We start from the raw sequence: 17,044 nt of genomic DNA on the forward strand, positions 1-17,044 counted from the left end.
TCTTCTCCCGTTAGATTCCCAAAAATATTTAGGGGTATGCGTACCCCTGCATACCGCCAGAAAGAAAGCACTGCCTGTACCTATTCCGGTATTTTGCAATGAAGGAGGTTTACTGAATTCAACAGTTACATCACTCCCTTATGCAATCATTTTTTCATGACTGAGTTCAGCTGATGTAGATTCCTACCTGACATATCAAATGCTAGAGAACAATTCTGAAGGACACACAGCAGTGTGATGTTTTTAATGGCCAAGCTCGACTCAGGCTGCTCCACTCCAAATGGCTCCCCTGTGCTAAGCCATGTATTAAGTTGAAGCCAAGGTGATTCTGAGCCAAACTTGAGCCACACAGAATTGAATCTGTAGCGACACTCTTAGATGCCTAGAAAACCTTGACAATCTCAGAGATGAGAATTTGACAAAACGTAATCAAAATTGCCATGAAGCCACACATTGTGGCTTTTTGTATGATAATTACTACGATGTTTCCCTTTCTCTTAATGACATCTAAAGAGGAAACAGGCAGTGCTGGAGATTAAGTAATTAAGACGTATTAGAAGCATTTGAAGTACAGGGTCATAAGGGAGAGGGAAGGGTGAGCGAAGAGGGAAGCTGTGGACTGCATGTCTGCTGGAGAGTTATAAAATATTCTCCTTGCTCACAGCTTGGTAGCTGTTAAAGGGAGAGCTTCACAGACCGTGTGCTCTTTATTATCTCCAGTCTGGAAAACTGCAGCATCCATGGGTAAGTAAAACTCATGCTAAATTGAGAAAGCAAATTCGTATTTCATATATGGGTGACATATATAGATATAATGTAGGAACTGCAACAAATGATTGTTAAGTGTGTGCATGTATTTTGAAGAGAACCATTTCTTATACATATCCTCCTATTATATGCAAGGACTGCCACATAGTAAATTGTTACTAGGTGATTAATCATCCATCTTTTAATTGCTTTAACTTTTAAAAGTTAGCTTTTACTGGATCTGCTCTGCAGTTTTCTTTTTGAGAAATTGAACAAAATGCAAGATACCTTTCAACAAAAACTGCTGGAAGGAAACGCAATCTGTAACATTTTCTTGTCCATTTCTATCTATAGTAGCACAGTGGAACCAAAATAGTTTCAAGCACGTATGTCCTTAACTTTCAGCCCCACCAATGAATCAATTAAAGCTGTAGCCGATTAATCTACTGATTAAAGCGTGCACCTGTACTTATCTCTGAGAAACTGTCACCTTCAAAAAGCAGAATGCCTGGTAAAACCCATTGCATTTTACAGAAAATTGCCTGCAAGTCCGGCAAATGTAATAGATTGTGCTATTTATAGAAGGCAAGCAACCTAGATGTTACATGCAGTATGTTGGGGAAATTAAACATAGGTAGCTGTCTTATACAAAGCCAAACTATTGGTTCGTCTAGCTCAGTTATTGTCTATACCAGTGTTTCCCAACCTTGTGCCTCCAGCTGTTTTTGAACTACAACTCCCATCATCCGTGACTAGCAAGACCAGTGGCAAGGGATGATGGGAATTGTAGTCCAAAAACAGCTGGAGGCACAAGGTTGGGAAACACTGGTCTATACCATGAGTAGCAAACATGATGTCTCCCAGATGTTGTTGGACTACAAATTCCATCATCCTTCACCTTTGACCATGCTGGCTGTGGCTAATGGGAGTTGGAGTCAAGCACCATGTTGGCTACACTGGCAACAGGTCTCCAGGATTTCAGAGAGTGGGTTTCTCTTATGTCTGCCTAGAGATGCCAGGAATCAAATATGGAACCTTTTGCTACTGAGCTACAGCCTTTTATATCCATTTGGAGAAGGGTCACATCAACAATCACAATGAAAAAGCTTGACTGATCTGTTGCAAGATACGTAAATACAGATGATCACAGTATTCCAGACTTGGAAACCTAACGAAAGCCAACTCTAGAACACTAGGTGCAAAACATACACACAGAGAGAGAGAGAGAGAGAGAACTTGCCCCAATACTCATTGCTTTGGCATGGAAAGTAACTTTATTTTTTGTTCTGTCTTCAGCACTGTTTCATTTACATAACAGAATTCTCTCCATCGCCAAGTCTTAAAATTGGCTCCTTATTTCAAAATCCAACTGTGCCGCTGAAAAAGATATGTGAAAACAATCGTTTCCAGTAATTAAAAGTTTCCCTCTGCTTTGTAAGTCAGTTATGGTAAAAAGAAACAGAATTGTAGAGTTGGAAGCCACCCTGAGGGTCAACTAGGCCCCTGTGATGAAAGAATATCCCCTGGACACTGAACCCCAGCCTTGGTTGCCAACCTCAGTTACTTTTGCTGCAAGTGTGTAGGAGATTTCCATATGCTGGGTAAGTATGTAAGAGGAATATGTTTGGGATTGGTGGCCAGGAGTAGATGTGGTCCTTGGAGGTGAGGAAGGTTACCTAACATTGACTTAAAATACTCTTTGAAGGATCGAGCTCAATACTTTACAAGGCTTTCTTCTGAAGAATCTCCAAGCTGATGTCCTACATTGTGCATATTTTCAAGCTACTATTTTTGCACATTCCAAAATGCTTCATCCTCTTCTATCAGATGAGAAGTGTGATGCTATACTGCTGAATGACAGGTCGGTATGGCATGTAGTGGAGATACAGAGAACCAATATGGTGCAGTGGTTCGAGGGCTGAACCTAAATCTGACAGTGCAGGCTTCAAATCCTCAGACAGTCATGAAGTTCATTGGCTGCACTATTTCCCAGCTTAGAGTACCTCATATGGTTGTTGTGAAGATCCAGGCCTTAACTATCAATGAGCAGTAATAAAATAAACTCCACAGATGCGCTAATAATAGCTACCTCTGAATAGCTATTGATTCCTGTTAAGAAAGATCTGAAAGAGTTGAAAAGGATGCAATTTTCACATGAAGCTGGCCTTGCACTGCTTAATGATACTGTATTTGTAAGAACTGCTTAAACGGGATTCCCTTTCACAAGGGTCACTGCAAAGTCATTATTGCTATAGAAATATATTTTTAGCCTCATTATACCAGATATGAGAGTCTTTCCCCCCTTATTCCTCTGTCTGCCTATCTACAGCCTTCCGCTTTCACAGTACTGCAAACTACTTTAAAGTCCCATAGGCGACATCTTCTCATTATATTCTCCCTGTTCAGTCATAGTTTTAAAGGAGGATCTGCATTGTGATCATCCTAGGAGAATCCACATTCCAGTTGTCTCTCATGAGCTATTTGGTTTGCATTGCTCTGAAGACCTGACTATTGAAAGGCATTCCTCGGCTCCAACACTTGCCCCAGCGCTTCTCTTAATCCTCATTTTGGGTTAATGGTCATCCTCTTTACCCTCTCTCTTGCCTCCAAGTGGATACGTACTGGACCAAAACCCACCTGTGCTAGTCTGAAAGCATTACTTTTGCATTCTACATGATGCCCTTCTCTTCAGCCAGGCACACACTGATTCTTTTTCATAAGGATAGTTTCAATGTGGTGCCTGAATAATAATAATTTTATTTTTTGTACCTCTGCCCATCTGACTGGGTAGCCTCCCCTCTATAGCATCTGAAAGCACTCAACACATGTATTGGACCTTCAAGTTGAGAACTCTGATATATGTAAACAAGAAGCATATATTGTTTGAAGTTAACCCATGGATGCTCAGCAAATGAGGGTATTCTTAACTTGAGCATCCTGCTAAATATAGGATTCTTAACAATGTTTTGAAGATGCATCTATATAGCATTGGCTTGAAATGAAAGAATAAGCCCTACATCTCATGTAGGAGACAAATAGTTTCCTATTTTATTATTGGAAATCCTACTTCAAATTTCCTACTCATAAATGTGAGCTCTGAGGGAGAAAAGTTTAAAATCTTTACATTAGGAGATATCCTTCATCAATCAGCCTTCCCACCAACAATTATTCTTTTCTCTCCTGTATCTTGGTTTTAAATCAAAGCAAGATGATCTTACATCTGGCCAACGTCTTTCAAGGACTTCGAAAGTCACTGTGCATATGGTGTTATTCCACTGAACCAATCACTAGGGAAATAACAACACCTGGAATTTTTTTCTTAAGTAAACGGTGTATAAACTGAATGATTAACCCAAGGTTCTTGCTATTTGTAAAACTATATTTGAATCAAGAAGATGGTTGTCTTGTATTTTCATAAAGAAGAAATGGTGTCTGAACCAGGTTTGGATCACAGAAGGAGCAAAAATTATGCATGTTTGCTATATTTGTATAAAGTTATCATTTGCAGAGAATCTGGATTTAGTTTAGCAGAAAATTTAGACTTTTTTAAAAAAAATGCTCAACATGTGTGTATATATATTCATATATTCCATACATCTTTACATTATTTTGTTTATGGTGATGCAGATGTTTCTGGGAAGCAGAGCAAACATATGAGTAAAATTTGTGATTGGTCTTTAAATGACACCCCTCCCCTCAAAAAAAACCTACACACAGTAACCTCCCATGCTTCTTTAATATATGCATGACATCATAAACAAACAATCATTTATTTTTACCTTCTGAACAGAGTCCCTGAATCTACACCTGCAGCATCTCAGATTTGATGGAGGGGACTCCGAAGGTGAAGAACAGGTTTTCAAAAGTCTAGATGGAGTTCTTCAAGCTTTGGCTGAAGATAGTTAAGTATAATTGAAATATGTTTTATGCTGGTTGAACCCAAGCCTTAAGGTAAAGGTAAAGGGACCCCTGACCATTAGGTCCAGTCGTGACCGACTCTGGGGTTGTGGCGCTCATCTCGCTTTATTGGCCGAGGGAGCCGGCGTACAGCTTCTGGGTCATGTGGCCAGCATGACTAAGCCGCTTCTGGCAAACCAGAGCAGAGCACGGAAACGCCGTTTACCTTCCCGCTAGAGTGATACCTATTTATCTACTTGCACTTTGACGTGCTTTCGAACTGCTAGGTTGGCAGGAGCAGGGACCGAGCAACAGGAACTCACCCTGTCGCAGGGATTCGAACTGCTGACCTTCTGATCGGCAAGCCCTAGGCTCTGTGGTTTAACCCACAGCGCCACCCACGTCCGTAAGCCCAAGCCTTAGTGCCCCTGAAATTGGGCAGACTATGCTCAACACAGTAATATTTAATGACAATGTTATTAATATAAGCTTTTTCTTTTCAATCTGTTTGTCCACACAATCCCCTTTGGTTCTTTTGCATTAAGGCACTAACATAAAGTGTACTATATTCAAATTTATCATTGGACTCTTCTAATGTAGGTTTCGAAAGCATGTATAATTAAAAAACCTATGAGCTTGCACCATTCATAGATGGCAGATGGGTAGGTGGGAGCAACTAGTGTTCCTGAAGGCCAACGAGATATTGCTGAGGTTCCCTGAGCTGCCCTGTGATTTGATGTCAGCACCACACTGCCAAGTTTAGGATAATTATTGGCATTTCTGCTCCATACCGTCTCTTCTCTGCCAGTGTTCTCTCTCATTTCTCCCCATCTCATATTCTGTTGCATCTGTGCCTAGCAGCTACCATTCTCCACCTGCTATTTGCCCCCTGAGACACATGCTAAAAGCTGAAGTCCTGCAGTATCAGATGTGTCAGACAATGTCTTCCTCTGTTTGCTACTGTTGGCTGCACCTGCTTCCATGTGCACTGTTGTCTGCCTCCTTCCAATTTTCCCACTGTTGGGCACATGCTGAAAATTTGAGCTCTTCCATCATATATGGGTTTCAGGCCAGGGCCTGCTATTCTTCTGGCCACCATCATCTCTATCAAACTATGCCAAGCTCTGACTCTGCAAGTTGCCTTGCTATTGTATCTGGGTTGCTGCCAACATTCATCCACTCACCCCCATTCCTGTACCAATCTTTAAGTTGTTGTGCCAAGCCACTCTGGGGTATACCCTTTATGTAGAAGTCATGGAATAATAACCTCGGATGCCTACCTGCCAGCTCCCCATGCCTGCTGCTTCTCTTATTGAATAAGAGCGATCCTGGTGGTCACTGTGCCCACATATGGCTGCTATCCACAGCAATGAAGAGAAATAAAGGCTGTGCCCATGGGTTCCCGCTTGCCTTGGTGTGAGAGGTGCCCAAATGCTGTTGCCTGCTTGAGACAGTGAGAGAGAGACTGGTCATTGTGACATTGAGCTGATGTCACCTGCCTGCAAGAGAGGAACTGGCCATTGTGACTTTGTGATGACTGCTATCTGCATCACTTTTCTGCCTGCCAGGCATTTCTCTGAGTGGGAGTCACTAAAGAGCTAGCAGTCCTCACTGGAGGATGAGAAAGCATTACAGAACCAACTTAAGAAAAGTTGCAACTGTTACAATTCAAAGTTAGTACAAAGTGGTGACATCATCACTCCACATCAGGCTTCCTCAACCTCGGCCCTCCAGATGTTTTGAGATTACAATTCCCATCATCCCTGACCACTGAGAGCAATGGGAAACTAAAATTAAATTAAAAATAAATATATTACCATTTTTATATTCCTAGAACAATCTTCTCTGACCTGCCCTCCCCCTTCCAGATGCAATGGACTCCAACTCTCATAAGCCCCAGGTAGCATGGCTGGGATGATGGGCATTGTAGTCCAACAATACCTAGAAGGTACCAGATTGGGAAAGGTCTTGAACATCTCATCCAGAATCTTTTCTGAAATGCAGAAATTCTGCAGGCAAACGGGCATGAGGAAAATATCCTGAAAGTAAAAAGTTTGAAAAGCACTGGCTTGTGGAAGTGTTGGGCCTTAGCTCAGTTACTTAACTCAAGAAGAAAAAGAGGCGATACACAGGCTCTCAACTCTACTTTCAGCACACATTAGCCTCAAATAAAGCCCTTAATCATGTCAACTAATCTGAAAGACACAATAACTGAGAATTTCAGCTATCTTTTGGTATTTTCCATTTGTTCCCTGGAAAATGGAATACTATTGTATTGTATTGAATACTTCTTGGTAGTTAGGGAGGCTTAGCTGAGGCAGTTCAATTACTTATTGTTAACTGCTTCTTAACTTATGCTTCACTGAGGTGGCAGCAGCTTATTTTACTTGTCAGCCATCACTAAGCAGCTGTCACCTGCTCATCAGAGGAGGGAAGTGTTTTGTGTGGTTGCCATAACGACATAACCTGGACTTAAGGGTGACAAAGTGTGTGCAGCACGAGAACAACCATTTGACAACTTTCATGTCAGAAAGTGCCACTCATAGCAGGCCGCACTGTTAGCTGTACCGCTACCATTGCAAATGTGGTGGACACACCGTTCCTTCTTGCAGTGGAACCAAAGGGGACACTGCCTCTTCCTAATGTCTAAAAATTCATGAATGTTTTCCTGCCCCTCCTGTGGTTGGCACATGTTGATGACGTCATTAGTATGCACCCGTACTACCAGCTGGAGGCTGCTGGCAGTGCTGGATTTCGGGCATTTAGGACAATTCAAAGTTAGTACAAAGTGGTGACATCATCACTCCAGATCAGGCTTCCTCAACCTCGGCCCTCCAGATGTTTTGAGAGTACAATTCCCATCATCCCTGACCACTGTTCCTGCTAGCTAGGGATCATGGGAGTTGTAGGCCAAAAACATCTGGAGGGCTGAGGTTGAGGAAGCCTGCTCCAGATTATGTTATGCTTATGGCCTCAGGTTCAAAAGCTTACCTAAATCGAGTGCCCAACAGTGGCCAGAAATGAACTATGATGTAATGGTTGAAGAATATAATTGACACTATAAGGTATTTCTAATGTATTCATACAAATAGCACCTGCATCGGAATATTACCGCAAGGAGTGTTCTGTGTTCCAGCCAGCCAGATGTGCCTCCTTAAAGGATACTCCATTCCATTCCGCCTCCCCTTGGTTTTCCATTCATCACACACATAGCTGTCAACTTTTCCCTTTTCTTGTGAGGAATCCTATTCAAAATAAGGGAATGTCCCTTAAAAAAAGGGAAACGTTGACAGCTATGGTCACACACCCCACCTCAACAGCAGACACTCAGGGTGCTTCTGGACTGTTTTGCAGGAGACTCAAAAGCATACCAGCAAATTAAGATTTCCCAATTAAAGTGGATTTGGTGCCCTTTTTCAACAAACCTGCTCCCCCCCAAAAAAGGTCACGGGAAAATACACTGAAAAGTGTGTGGCAATAACTGCTTGACATTATCTTGTATTAACCACCCAGTAAATGAATCAGAATGAATACTCACTACATAGCTAGCATTGTATAACCTATCATTGTGTTTCTAGATATGCTGTAAGCCACACAGAGTGGCTAGGGAAACCCAGCGAAATGGGCAGGGTATAAATAATAAAATTATTATTATTTATTATTCTCCCCTCAATTTTTGTGTGAATTGAGCATTCAATCTAATAAACAGGTTGTCTGAAATGACCACAACATTCTGTGGCCACTGATCATGCTCAGTCCTCCTTGGGCTGTTTGGGGGGGAGGGGTTTGCCAAATATTATTTCTGTGTCTGCAAACCTTGGGGTTCCCCCACCAAGGCTGCGGATGTCCACTTCTTATTTTTCAGCCCCACTTTGACTACAAGCCTAAGCAGCTGAGTTCACTATTAGAAGGGCCGAGACACGTATGTCACTGTGTTTTGGCTTTAGCTGAACACCACCAGCGCCCTAGTCATCTCAATTTACAGTTTCTTTTGAGGCACAGAGCTGCAGTGAAATGGAAAGAAAAGACAACCAGTATCCATCATGTTGATGGCCTCGCTCAATCATGATGCGATGGTTACAGAGCAGTTGCCACTTTAGGTGGCATTTCTGGGGATGGATTTTTCTGTGGGATACAGGGGCTGCGGTTGCCAGCCAGTTCATCAACTAAGTACACACATGCCTAACTTACATATAATCCGATTGAGTCCTCATTTCTAGCTGAGCAAGCTCATATCTGGTAGAAGCTGTTTACTGCTTAACCAGCTGAAACTGATTGAAGGAAGCAGACGATGAGAGTAGCCCTAAGAGACAAAGGAGAGGGGAGTTTTGCTTTGTTTTTAAGGGAAAACAAGACAAGCCTTCCCTTCTAAGTCAGCCTATCCAGGTTTGCATCCAGATTCTCTGGGGGTTCCTACCATAACTGAATGCCAATTAGATTTGATGACGCAGCAGGAACCAAGTCCTAATTGGGTATATTACAAACTCTTGCTGCTAACAGCATACACTCCAGCTGTCCCTGTTTACCAAGGACAAACCCTATTTTCTTGTCCATGGTGAATCACTGTCCCTATTCTGAGGTTTAAAAATGCCTTTAAAATATTCTGCTATGGTGGGTTGCTGTTCTTTAAGTTTGCATCCCTTGATGGAGGAAGGCATATCTTGTCTCTAGTGCTTGTGCCTGTAAATATGCACACATGAACAAATGTTGTGCACTGCTTGTCATTTGACATGTTCCAGCAACAGAGCTGCAGTTGGGATAATTGATAACCTATTACAAAAAAAATACAGAGCTTTTCAGGTGATGGTGGGGAAGAAGGTAAAATTGCAACAGCTGGCTCCCTGATGGTCATGCATTAATATGAAGATTCCTAACCCAAATTTATTCATTTGAAGGTCTGGATACAGCCAACACATACACAACTGCATTGTTACCAAGATGTTTGCTTCAGCTGGAGCTATGTGGAATTTGGTAACCAGGGAAAGTCCCTATGGGGTTAACCAGCATGAATTTCTACACATCTGCAAGCAGCAAGTTGTGATTGCCTAATTGATCCCCTGGAACCCAGTGGTATATCAAATGCAAGCAACATGCCCCTGCGACTTGACTTTAGCCCTGTGTCATGAAACTAAATTGGCATGATTGAATGAAATTTATTATGTTCCCAGACCAGATTGGCATGGCTCAAAAACTCACCATCTATATGTTTGATATATGATACTCATGACCAAACCAGGTTTTTTTGTGGAAAGGTCCTTTCAGATTCAGACTTAGATTGTATGATAGCTGTTTCCTATAACTGGGTGTACATTTTCCTCAATTTCTTCTGCTTCTTGGAACCATTCCAGAAGGCTGTTCTCCACTGCTCTTTTTCAGGAGCTGGCTTCTCTAGATTCCTTCTTTGAGCCATGTTTGTTATTTTCTTCAGGATAAGTCAGAAATTTATGTGGAGAGGCACTTTCTAAGAGATGATTTTTCTATGGTTAAACTAAGAGGGCTTGTTGTTGTTGTTTAGTCACTTAGTCGTGTCCGACTCTTCATGACCCCATGGACCAGAGCATGCAAGGCACTCATGTCTTCCACTGCCTCCCGCAGCTTGGTCAAACTCATGTTCGTAGCTTCGAGAACACTGTCCAACCATCTCGTCCTCTGTCGTCCCCTTCTCCTTGTTCCCTCAATCATTCCCAACATCAGGGTCTTTTCCAGTCTTCTCTTCTCATGAGGTGGCCAAAATATTGGAGCCTCAGCTTCAGGATCTGTCCTTCCAGTGAGCACTCAGGGCTGATTTCCTTTAGAATGGAGAGGTTTGATCTTCTTGCAGTCCATGGGACTCTCAAGAGTCTCCTCCAGCACCATAATTCAAAAGCGTCAATTCTTCGGCAATCAGCCTTCTTTATGGTCCAGTTCTCACTTCCATACATCACAACTGGGAAAACCATAGCTTGAACTATACGGACCTTTATTGGCTAGGTGATGTCTCTGCTTTTTAAGATGCTGTCTAGGTTTCTCCAAGAGCTCTTGGAAAAACCCAAAATAAAAGGCAACTAATTACAGGAAGGCATATTTGACTAGGCTGTCCAAGGTCCTGGAGGACGATTGGGTCCATAGGTAAGAAGAGACCACTGACAGTTGTCTCCATCTGTATGCAGGGACTCTGCCAGAACCAATAATGTGGCACCTAATGTATTTGTGACAGTACTTCTCTAGGTTACAGAATTACTTTGCTGCCACCAATTCCTTAAAGCAGTGGTGGCCAAACTTGGCCCTCCAGCTGTTTTGGGACTACAGTTTCCATCATCCCTGGCCACTGGTCCTGTTAGCTAGGGATGATGGGAGTTGTAGTCCAAAAACAGCTGGAGGGCCAAGTTTGGCCACCACTGCCTTAAAGCTTCACAATTGCCTAGTAACTCCTGTCTCCCTCTGTTGATCTACAACTGTCTCCCCCTTACAGTTAACTGTCCAACTGACAGGAACCTCCAGCCAATCCGACTTCAGTTTACCTTGTTCTAAGCCCCACCTACTGAATCTTAAATCAGCCTATCTGCTAGAAGCTGCCACCTAGCAACCACCGCTAAACACATTTGTAACATTATAACAATTTAAGGCCTAATGGCCTTCACAGAATGTACCGTATCTTTGAAACAACGTACTGTATGTGCAACTCTCTCCACATGTCAAGTGATGGTCCTGTTTTAAATCACCCCTGCAAAAATATAGTTCCTAATTTGGTCTTGACACAAGCAATAAAATTGTAAAGAGGACTGGAGAGCAGGGGTAACAGAATTTTTCTGTGATACTTAGAAATAATTTTAAAATGCAATCAGGATAGACTCCTAACCTGACTTGCCTCAGAGGATGCAACAATGATTTCAGTGGGTCTTACTCTGAGTAGGAATGATTACAAATGGTAAGGCACATAAATGGTACAGTATTGTTTTTATTATCAGTGAAAGGAGTGGCACTGCTTTGGCAATGGCATTTTATGGTACATAACAAACTGTGTGCGTGTACAACTTTTACCAAAAACAATTTCCCCAAATTCACTGATTAGTACCATTAAGCACTACTACCTTACCGACATACTGTCATCCACACAATCATAGGAGACAGGAGTACAAACAAAACAATGAATATTATTGGCTACTGTCATCACCTCAATTCAAGATACGTTCAAGGAAATACACATTTCAGCAGCACAACATATCTGACATTGAAATGGGCTGCTCAGTTATAATGGTCTGGTTTGATAAGTTGCCGGTCAGTCTGCTATTTTTTAATGCCTAAGAAATTTGGACCGCTAAATACTGCTAACACTCACATGAAACCTGATAAGCTCACAAAGATTGTAAAAAGGGTGCAAGCCTTTCCTGTCAGAAAATTAAGGAAGTGTGTGTGGTTCCTTCCTCCATTTTTATCCTCTCAGCAATCCTGTGAGGTAGGCCCAATATCACTCCTAGCTGAGTGGGCTTTTAAACCCAGGCTTTCCAAAGCCATTGTTGATCTATCCACAGGAGATGAATAGGCCACAAAACCAACAGTATTAGCAACAGATACACACACACCCCTTACTTACTGCACTGGTTGTGCAAAATCCTTTCCTTATAATCCTTATAATATAAGTCAGGAAGCATTTTCAGTGGGTGGTGGGAGCAGCACCAGCTACAGCTTAACCTGAACAGACTCAGGTGGCAAGACTAAATGACCAGGACCAGACAGGGAGAAAGAGTCCATTAGCACAGACCTCCCTTAGCCAACTTGTTTCAATCCATAATCTATAATTAGACTTGTTGGATCATAAGGTGGTCATTGTTCCTCCCGGTTATGACCTGGCAGCCCAAGTTTCATATCGTCGAGAATCCCATTTCCCCTGCCCTTTAACCCGGTCATGTTTTTTTTATCACAACAGAGCACAAGACCTCCAGCCTGATTGCTGAAAGTGATGTTTTGCCAGCTTTCGCCAGACTTCTGCAGAGCAACCCTCTTTGTGCAGTAAAGGCAGCTGAGGTGCTGGCAGAGATAGCTAAAAACGGTACATTGCATGATATTTCAGATGGATTTATCTGCTCGGGATTCCTGGACACCTACAATGTCACAGTCTGTTCATTAGCACCACAGCAGTGAAACTTACAGATGCCTTTCAGAACTGCTTGCACTCCCTCATAGATGACAGACTGCCATTAAAGGGAATCAAACTGCTTCTGGCATTGTTGTTTTTCCTTTAAAAGTGTAGCTATTTATTTGCCATTTGCTCCTGGCCAACAGCAGCTCCCAATTTGAGCATGCTCCTGGCAAAGTGCCTTCCAGTGGGACCCCTGCTATGTGCATGACCCTCTCCAGAGTTCACTGCAAGGAAGGGGCATATTCTGTAGCGAAGAAGAAGAAGAAGAAGAAGAAGAAGAAGAAGAAGAAGAAGAAGAAGAAGAAGAAGAAGAAGAAGAAGAAGAGGCTGTTCTCTGCTTTTTCTTCTTTAACTGGAAGCAGAAGCAGCAGCAGCAGAAGAAGAAGCTGCTTTCCCCCAAAGTGCCCTAGATGTTGTGTCAACCTGAGACATGGGTGTCTGTGTACAAAAACACAGCAGGCACTATTGCACCTGTACAATGCTCTGAACTGACACAGCAGCTGCAGCATTGTGAGAAATCAAATTGAAGGCCACTAACCACTAGCCTAAGGTTACCAGATTTTTTTCAATGAATCCAGGGACACATTAATTAATTAATTAATTAAAACATGTTCTGGACGATGCTGCAGCAATGGCGTGGCCGAGGGGTGGCCGCCGCCTTGACCTCAACCACCACGTTTCCCCTTCCTCCGAGGCTTCTATCGCCTTTCTCCATGAGCCTGGGCAGCCCCTGAGTTGTTGGTTCTTCGGTGGTGGTGGTAGGGAAGCAGTGAGTGGTGGGTCAGGCATGGAAGGCAGAGAAGGAGGGCCAAGAGTGGTGGCAGTGGCGAGGCTCGGGCAGCGCAATGCCTCCCTTCCCATCGGAGCAGCCCCAATCCCATTCCTACTTGCGTGCAAGCAGGAGGGGGTGGGGATCCCTCAGCTGGGAAGGGAGGCTTCACACTGCCTTTCAGAGCAGCCCCATCCCAACTCCTACTTGCGTGCAAGCAGGAGGGGGCAGAGATCTATCAGGCAGCGCAATGTCTCCCTTCCCATCGGAGCAGCCCCAATCCCATTCCTGCTTGTGTGCAAGCAGGAGGGGGGGGGAATCCCTCATCTGGGAAGGGAGGCTTCCTGTTGCCTGAGAGATCCCTGCCTGCTCCTGCTTGCACGCAAACTCTGATGGGCAGCGTGAAGCCTCCCTTCACAGCTGAGAGATCCCCGCTCCACTCCTGCTTGCATGCAAGAAGGAGTTGGGAGGCTGCTCCGACAGGCAGCATGAAGCCTCCCTTCACAGCTTAGTTGCTGGGGTCAGGGAAGGTGGAGTCACCCCGGAAGCTGCATCTTAGAGCCCCTGCACCACCATCATATGGGGACTTCTGAGCAGCTCCAGAAGCTAGCCAGAGCCAACTGCTCTGGGCTGGTGAGACTACCTCTGCTGCATTTCCCGGGGACATTAGATTAAATCCGGGGACATTCCAGGGATGGAATTTGTCCAGGGACTTATTCGCAAATCTGGGGACTGTCCCCAGGAAATGGAGATGGTAGCCTTACACTAGCCTTGGACTTCAGTCCTCTCTAGAAGAGGCACATGGATGGGCAGGTATCAGTGTGGAATGCCCTAGCAAGGCACTATAACTCCAGAGCCTGCCTGTGAATGGTGCCTGCTAATATGGGGTCCATATAGGGCTCTGAACTGTGTCACGTAAAAAGTTGCAACCGTGTTGGTTTCTTCTTAGAGATTTCCTGAAAATACCAAGTTGCAGGATCAGACTGAAGCTCTGGGTAAGGCCACACTTCCTGCATGTAGAGAGTGGACCATATTCCACAATTAGTAGGTTGCTGGATTTCGAAGATGATGCCCATTTTTTGAGAGGAGGAGAGGAACCCATTTTGAATTGCAGGCAAAACAGCCAATCCTTCAGAAGAGCCCCCAAAGACATGAAATAGTTCGGCTCTCTTCACAAGCTTAAGAATATCAGTGGACACTCAAAGCGCCATAGAGTCTTCTGGACACTCTGCGTCCCGTCCCACCAATGCATTGGGTTCTCTCAACCAACTTATCAGTTCACACTATTTGAAGAGGGGGGCAGTTTAAAAAAAGAAAAGCCCAGTTTTACATCAGGGGCACATGTACGTTTATGCCTCTTTCGGTAGTAATTGAGTATGCTTAGGGGCCTGTCTGCTCTTTAAGTGAGACAAGAAAAAGGAGATTAATGTTAAGATGTCCAAGAAATGTCTGGGTAGTTAATCCAATTCTCTCAGATTAATTAAAAATTGCGTTCAGAGGGACACTTGTCACTTCTTAGCTTCTATTAATGAGCATAACACGAGTTTCACCAAATTAATCAAATTCAAAAGTATGGACTGCTTCCCCCCTTAATACATAATATGCTGATGTGTTAGTAGGTTTGCGTTTATCTTTCTCCAGAATTGCCATGTTAATGAGACCAAAATTAGAACATTTGTCCCAGTTTTAATGGCTTTACTGTCATTATAGTCCTAACTGAAACCTCACTTCTTTCAATTTTACAATGCTTGCTTACAATATCAGAACGCTAGGTGAACATAGCCTCTGTCTTCTGTTTGTGCAGAGGAGATGAAGACCCACTGTATAGATGCTGGCTTGGTGCCAATCCTGATCCCATTATTGGACAGCACAGACCAGGAGATGTTGCTTCATGTTGGCAGGGCCATTGGTCGTATCTGCTATGATAACAGTAAGTAAAAAGGTGTTGAAGACGTTTATCAATAGAAAAGATGGTGGGGTGCTGTGAGATTTAAGCTCTTTATTCAAAGAAACCAAAGTAGCTCAGGCCTGGTGATCACAGCAACTCTTCCCAATGTGGCAGCTGTGAGGACTGAAGGTCCCAGAAATCTGAGCTACTTTGTCTTGTTTCTCTTTACTCTGCCCTCTTCATTCCTCTCCATGTCCGGAGAGGAGCTGGTCACAGCAAGAGAGGGAAACCCTCTGGCTTCTTCAGCAGCCTGACTCATCTCTGCCTCTTGGACCTCCTCGCCAGCCTCCTCTTCTCCCTCTGACCACTTATCTTCATACTACCACAACTCCCCTGACTCTGTGCCTTTTTCCCATGACCATTTGCTTGGGGCTTCCTCTGCTGGTGCCTCCCACCACTCCTTTGCATCCAACCAGACCATGACACATAGCCCAGCAACTCTACCTGTTGGAGCCACCTATGTTCCTGATTGTGTCTTTCAAACTAGCTGCATTCAATGGAAATATTTTTTCCTCTTAAGTGTTGCCTGTTTTGACCCTTGATTTATTTAAAATACCTGTCTCTTACCTTTTAGTCCAAAGGCCCTCAAGGCAGCTCACAACGTCAGCTCAAACAGCATCATGTACACTCAGTAATAACGAGAAGAGGTCATAAAGAGAGTGCTCAGAAGGTATTAAACCCCTCAAAGAGGTTGCTCCTAGTTCCTAATTTTTGCACTTGTCTTTTCCAGATGACCTTCAGGAGCAGCTGGTGGGGGCAGAGGTGATCACGTCACTGGTCAGGATAATGTCAGACTATCCCGATAATGAACCTCTTGTCCGTGTCAACCTGCTGGCCTTATCCAACCTTGCAGATATAGGTGAATCTTGCAATTTGCTTATGGTTGTATTATGCTTTTGTCTCACCTGAAAGGGCCTTGGCTTTAAGTCTCACCCAGCTCTATTGCATATGTACTCAGAAGCACAAGGGCATAACAAACAAAAACATTTGTGGAGCCAAAGAAGGGAGTCTGTTGTCAACATGGCAGCACACAATGTGATGTAGTCAGTCACCCACTGCACTCTATACAAAATGTTTTAACAGTAGCTCTAGCCTCCATAAAATAACCCTTCTCCCCTTCATCTCTAAAGCTTTAAGTGAGGGGTTGACCTTTTTTCTCTTGTTGACCTGGAGTCCACACAACAGGTAACATTTCAAGAAGGCACCTTGCAGAATCACCACAGTGATTTCTCATTTCTAATCAGATAGAACTTTATGTTTCATACAGAGATGAAGTGATTCACAGACATTTGATCTTTTATGCAGACACTGCTAAACAGGCCCTTAGCAAGACCAGAGTTGCAGAACATTTGGTACATCAGCTACGGGCAGCAAACCACCATGAGAAGGTAGAAATCATCCTTGAGGTTCTTCACACACTAGCAGAGAATGGTAAGCTATCTTGATGAGATACCCTGAGATGGTTTCACATGCATTTAAGCAGTTATCTAAGCTAACTGTTTGTTTATTGAATCAGAGAGAGAGGGAAAGCACTTTGATTCAAAGGCATGTTTCAAACAGAACT

General features: G+C 43.5%; 1 protein-coding gene and 1 long non-coding RNA gene across 6 annotated transcripts in view; one reads left to right on the forward strand and one right to left on the reverse strand.

Moving 5' to 3' along the window:
- Nucleotides 1-615: 615 nt before the first annotated feature.
- The window catches only part of LOC309371100 (rap1 GTPase-GDP dissociation stimulator 1-like), a 35,719-nt gene continuing 19,290 nt past the window's right edge, over nt 616-17,044 (forward strand). The window contains exons 1-6 of one of the 3 annotated variants that reach the window (XM_081913677.1): nt 616-744; nt 4,538-4,648; nt 12,551-12,673; nt 15,337-15,462; nt 16,211-16,339; nt 16,786-16,911. In XM_081913677.1, coding sequence (XP_081769803.1) covers nt 741-744; nt 4,538-4,648; nt 12,551-12,673; nt 15,337-15,462; nt 16,211-16,339; nt 16,786-16,911 — 619 coding nt within the window. In that variant the 5' untranslated portion in view covers nt 616-740. Of the gene's footprint in view, nt 745-4,537; nt 4,649-11,118; nt 11,557-12,550; nt 12,674-15,336; nt 15,463-16,210; nt 16,340-16,785; nt 16,912-17,044 lie in introns of those variants that run through there. The other 2 variants (XM_081913678.1, XM_081913679.1) reach the window with 2 other exon arrangements.
- LOC309371221 lies at nt 2,003-10,383 on the reverse strand. 3 transcript variants are annotated; one of them, XR_014168932.1, is made up of 5 exons: nt 9,841-10,383; nt 8,836-8,947; nt 5,925-6,088; nt 4,527-4,639; nt 2,003-2,124 (listed from the first exon to the last, which is right to left on the reverse strand). It is a non-coding gene; the product is annotated as an uncharacterized lncRNA (long non-coding RNA). The 3 variants fall into 3 exon arrangements; XR_014168933.1 differs by lacking the exons at nt 8,836-8,947; nt 9,841-10,383 and adding an exon at nt 6,462-6,541; XR_014168934.1 differs by lacking the exons at nt 8,836-8,947; nt 9,841-10,383 and having other exon boundaries at nt 5,925-6,272.

Source organism: Podarcis melisellensis (assembly GCF_964234715.1).
Source record: "Podarcis melisellensis genome assembly, chromosome: 5".
In the NCBI taxonomy this organism is placed as follows: domain Eukaryota; kingdom Metazoa; phylum Chordata; class Lepidosauria; order Squamata; family Lacertidae; genus Podarcis; species Podarcis melisellensis.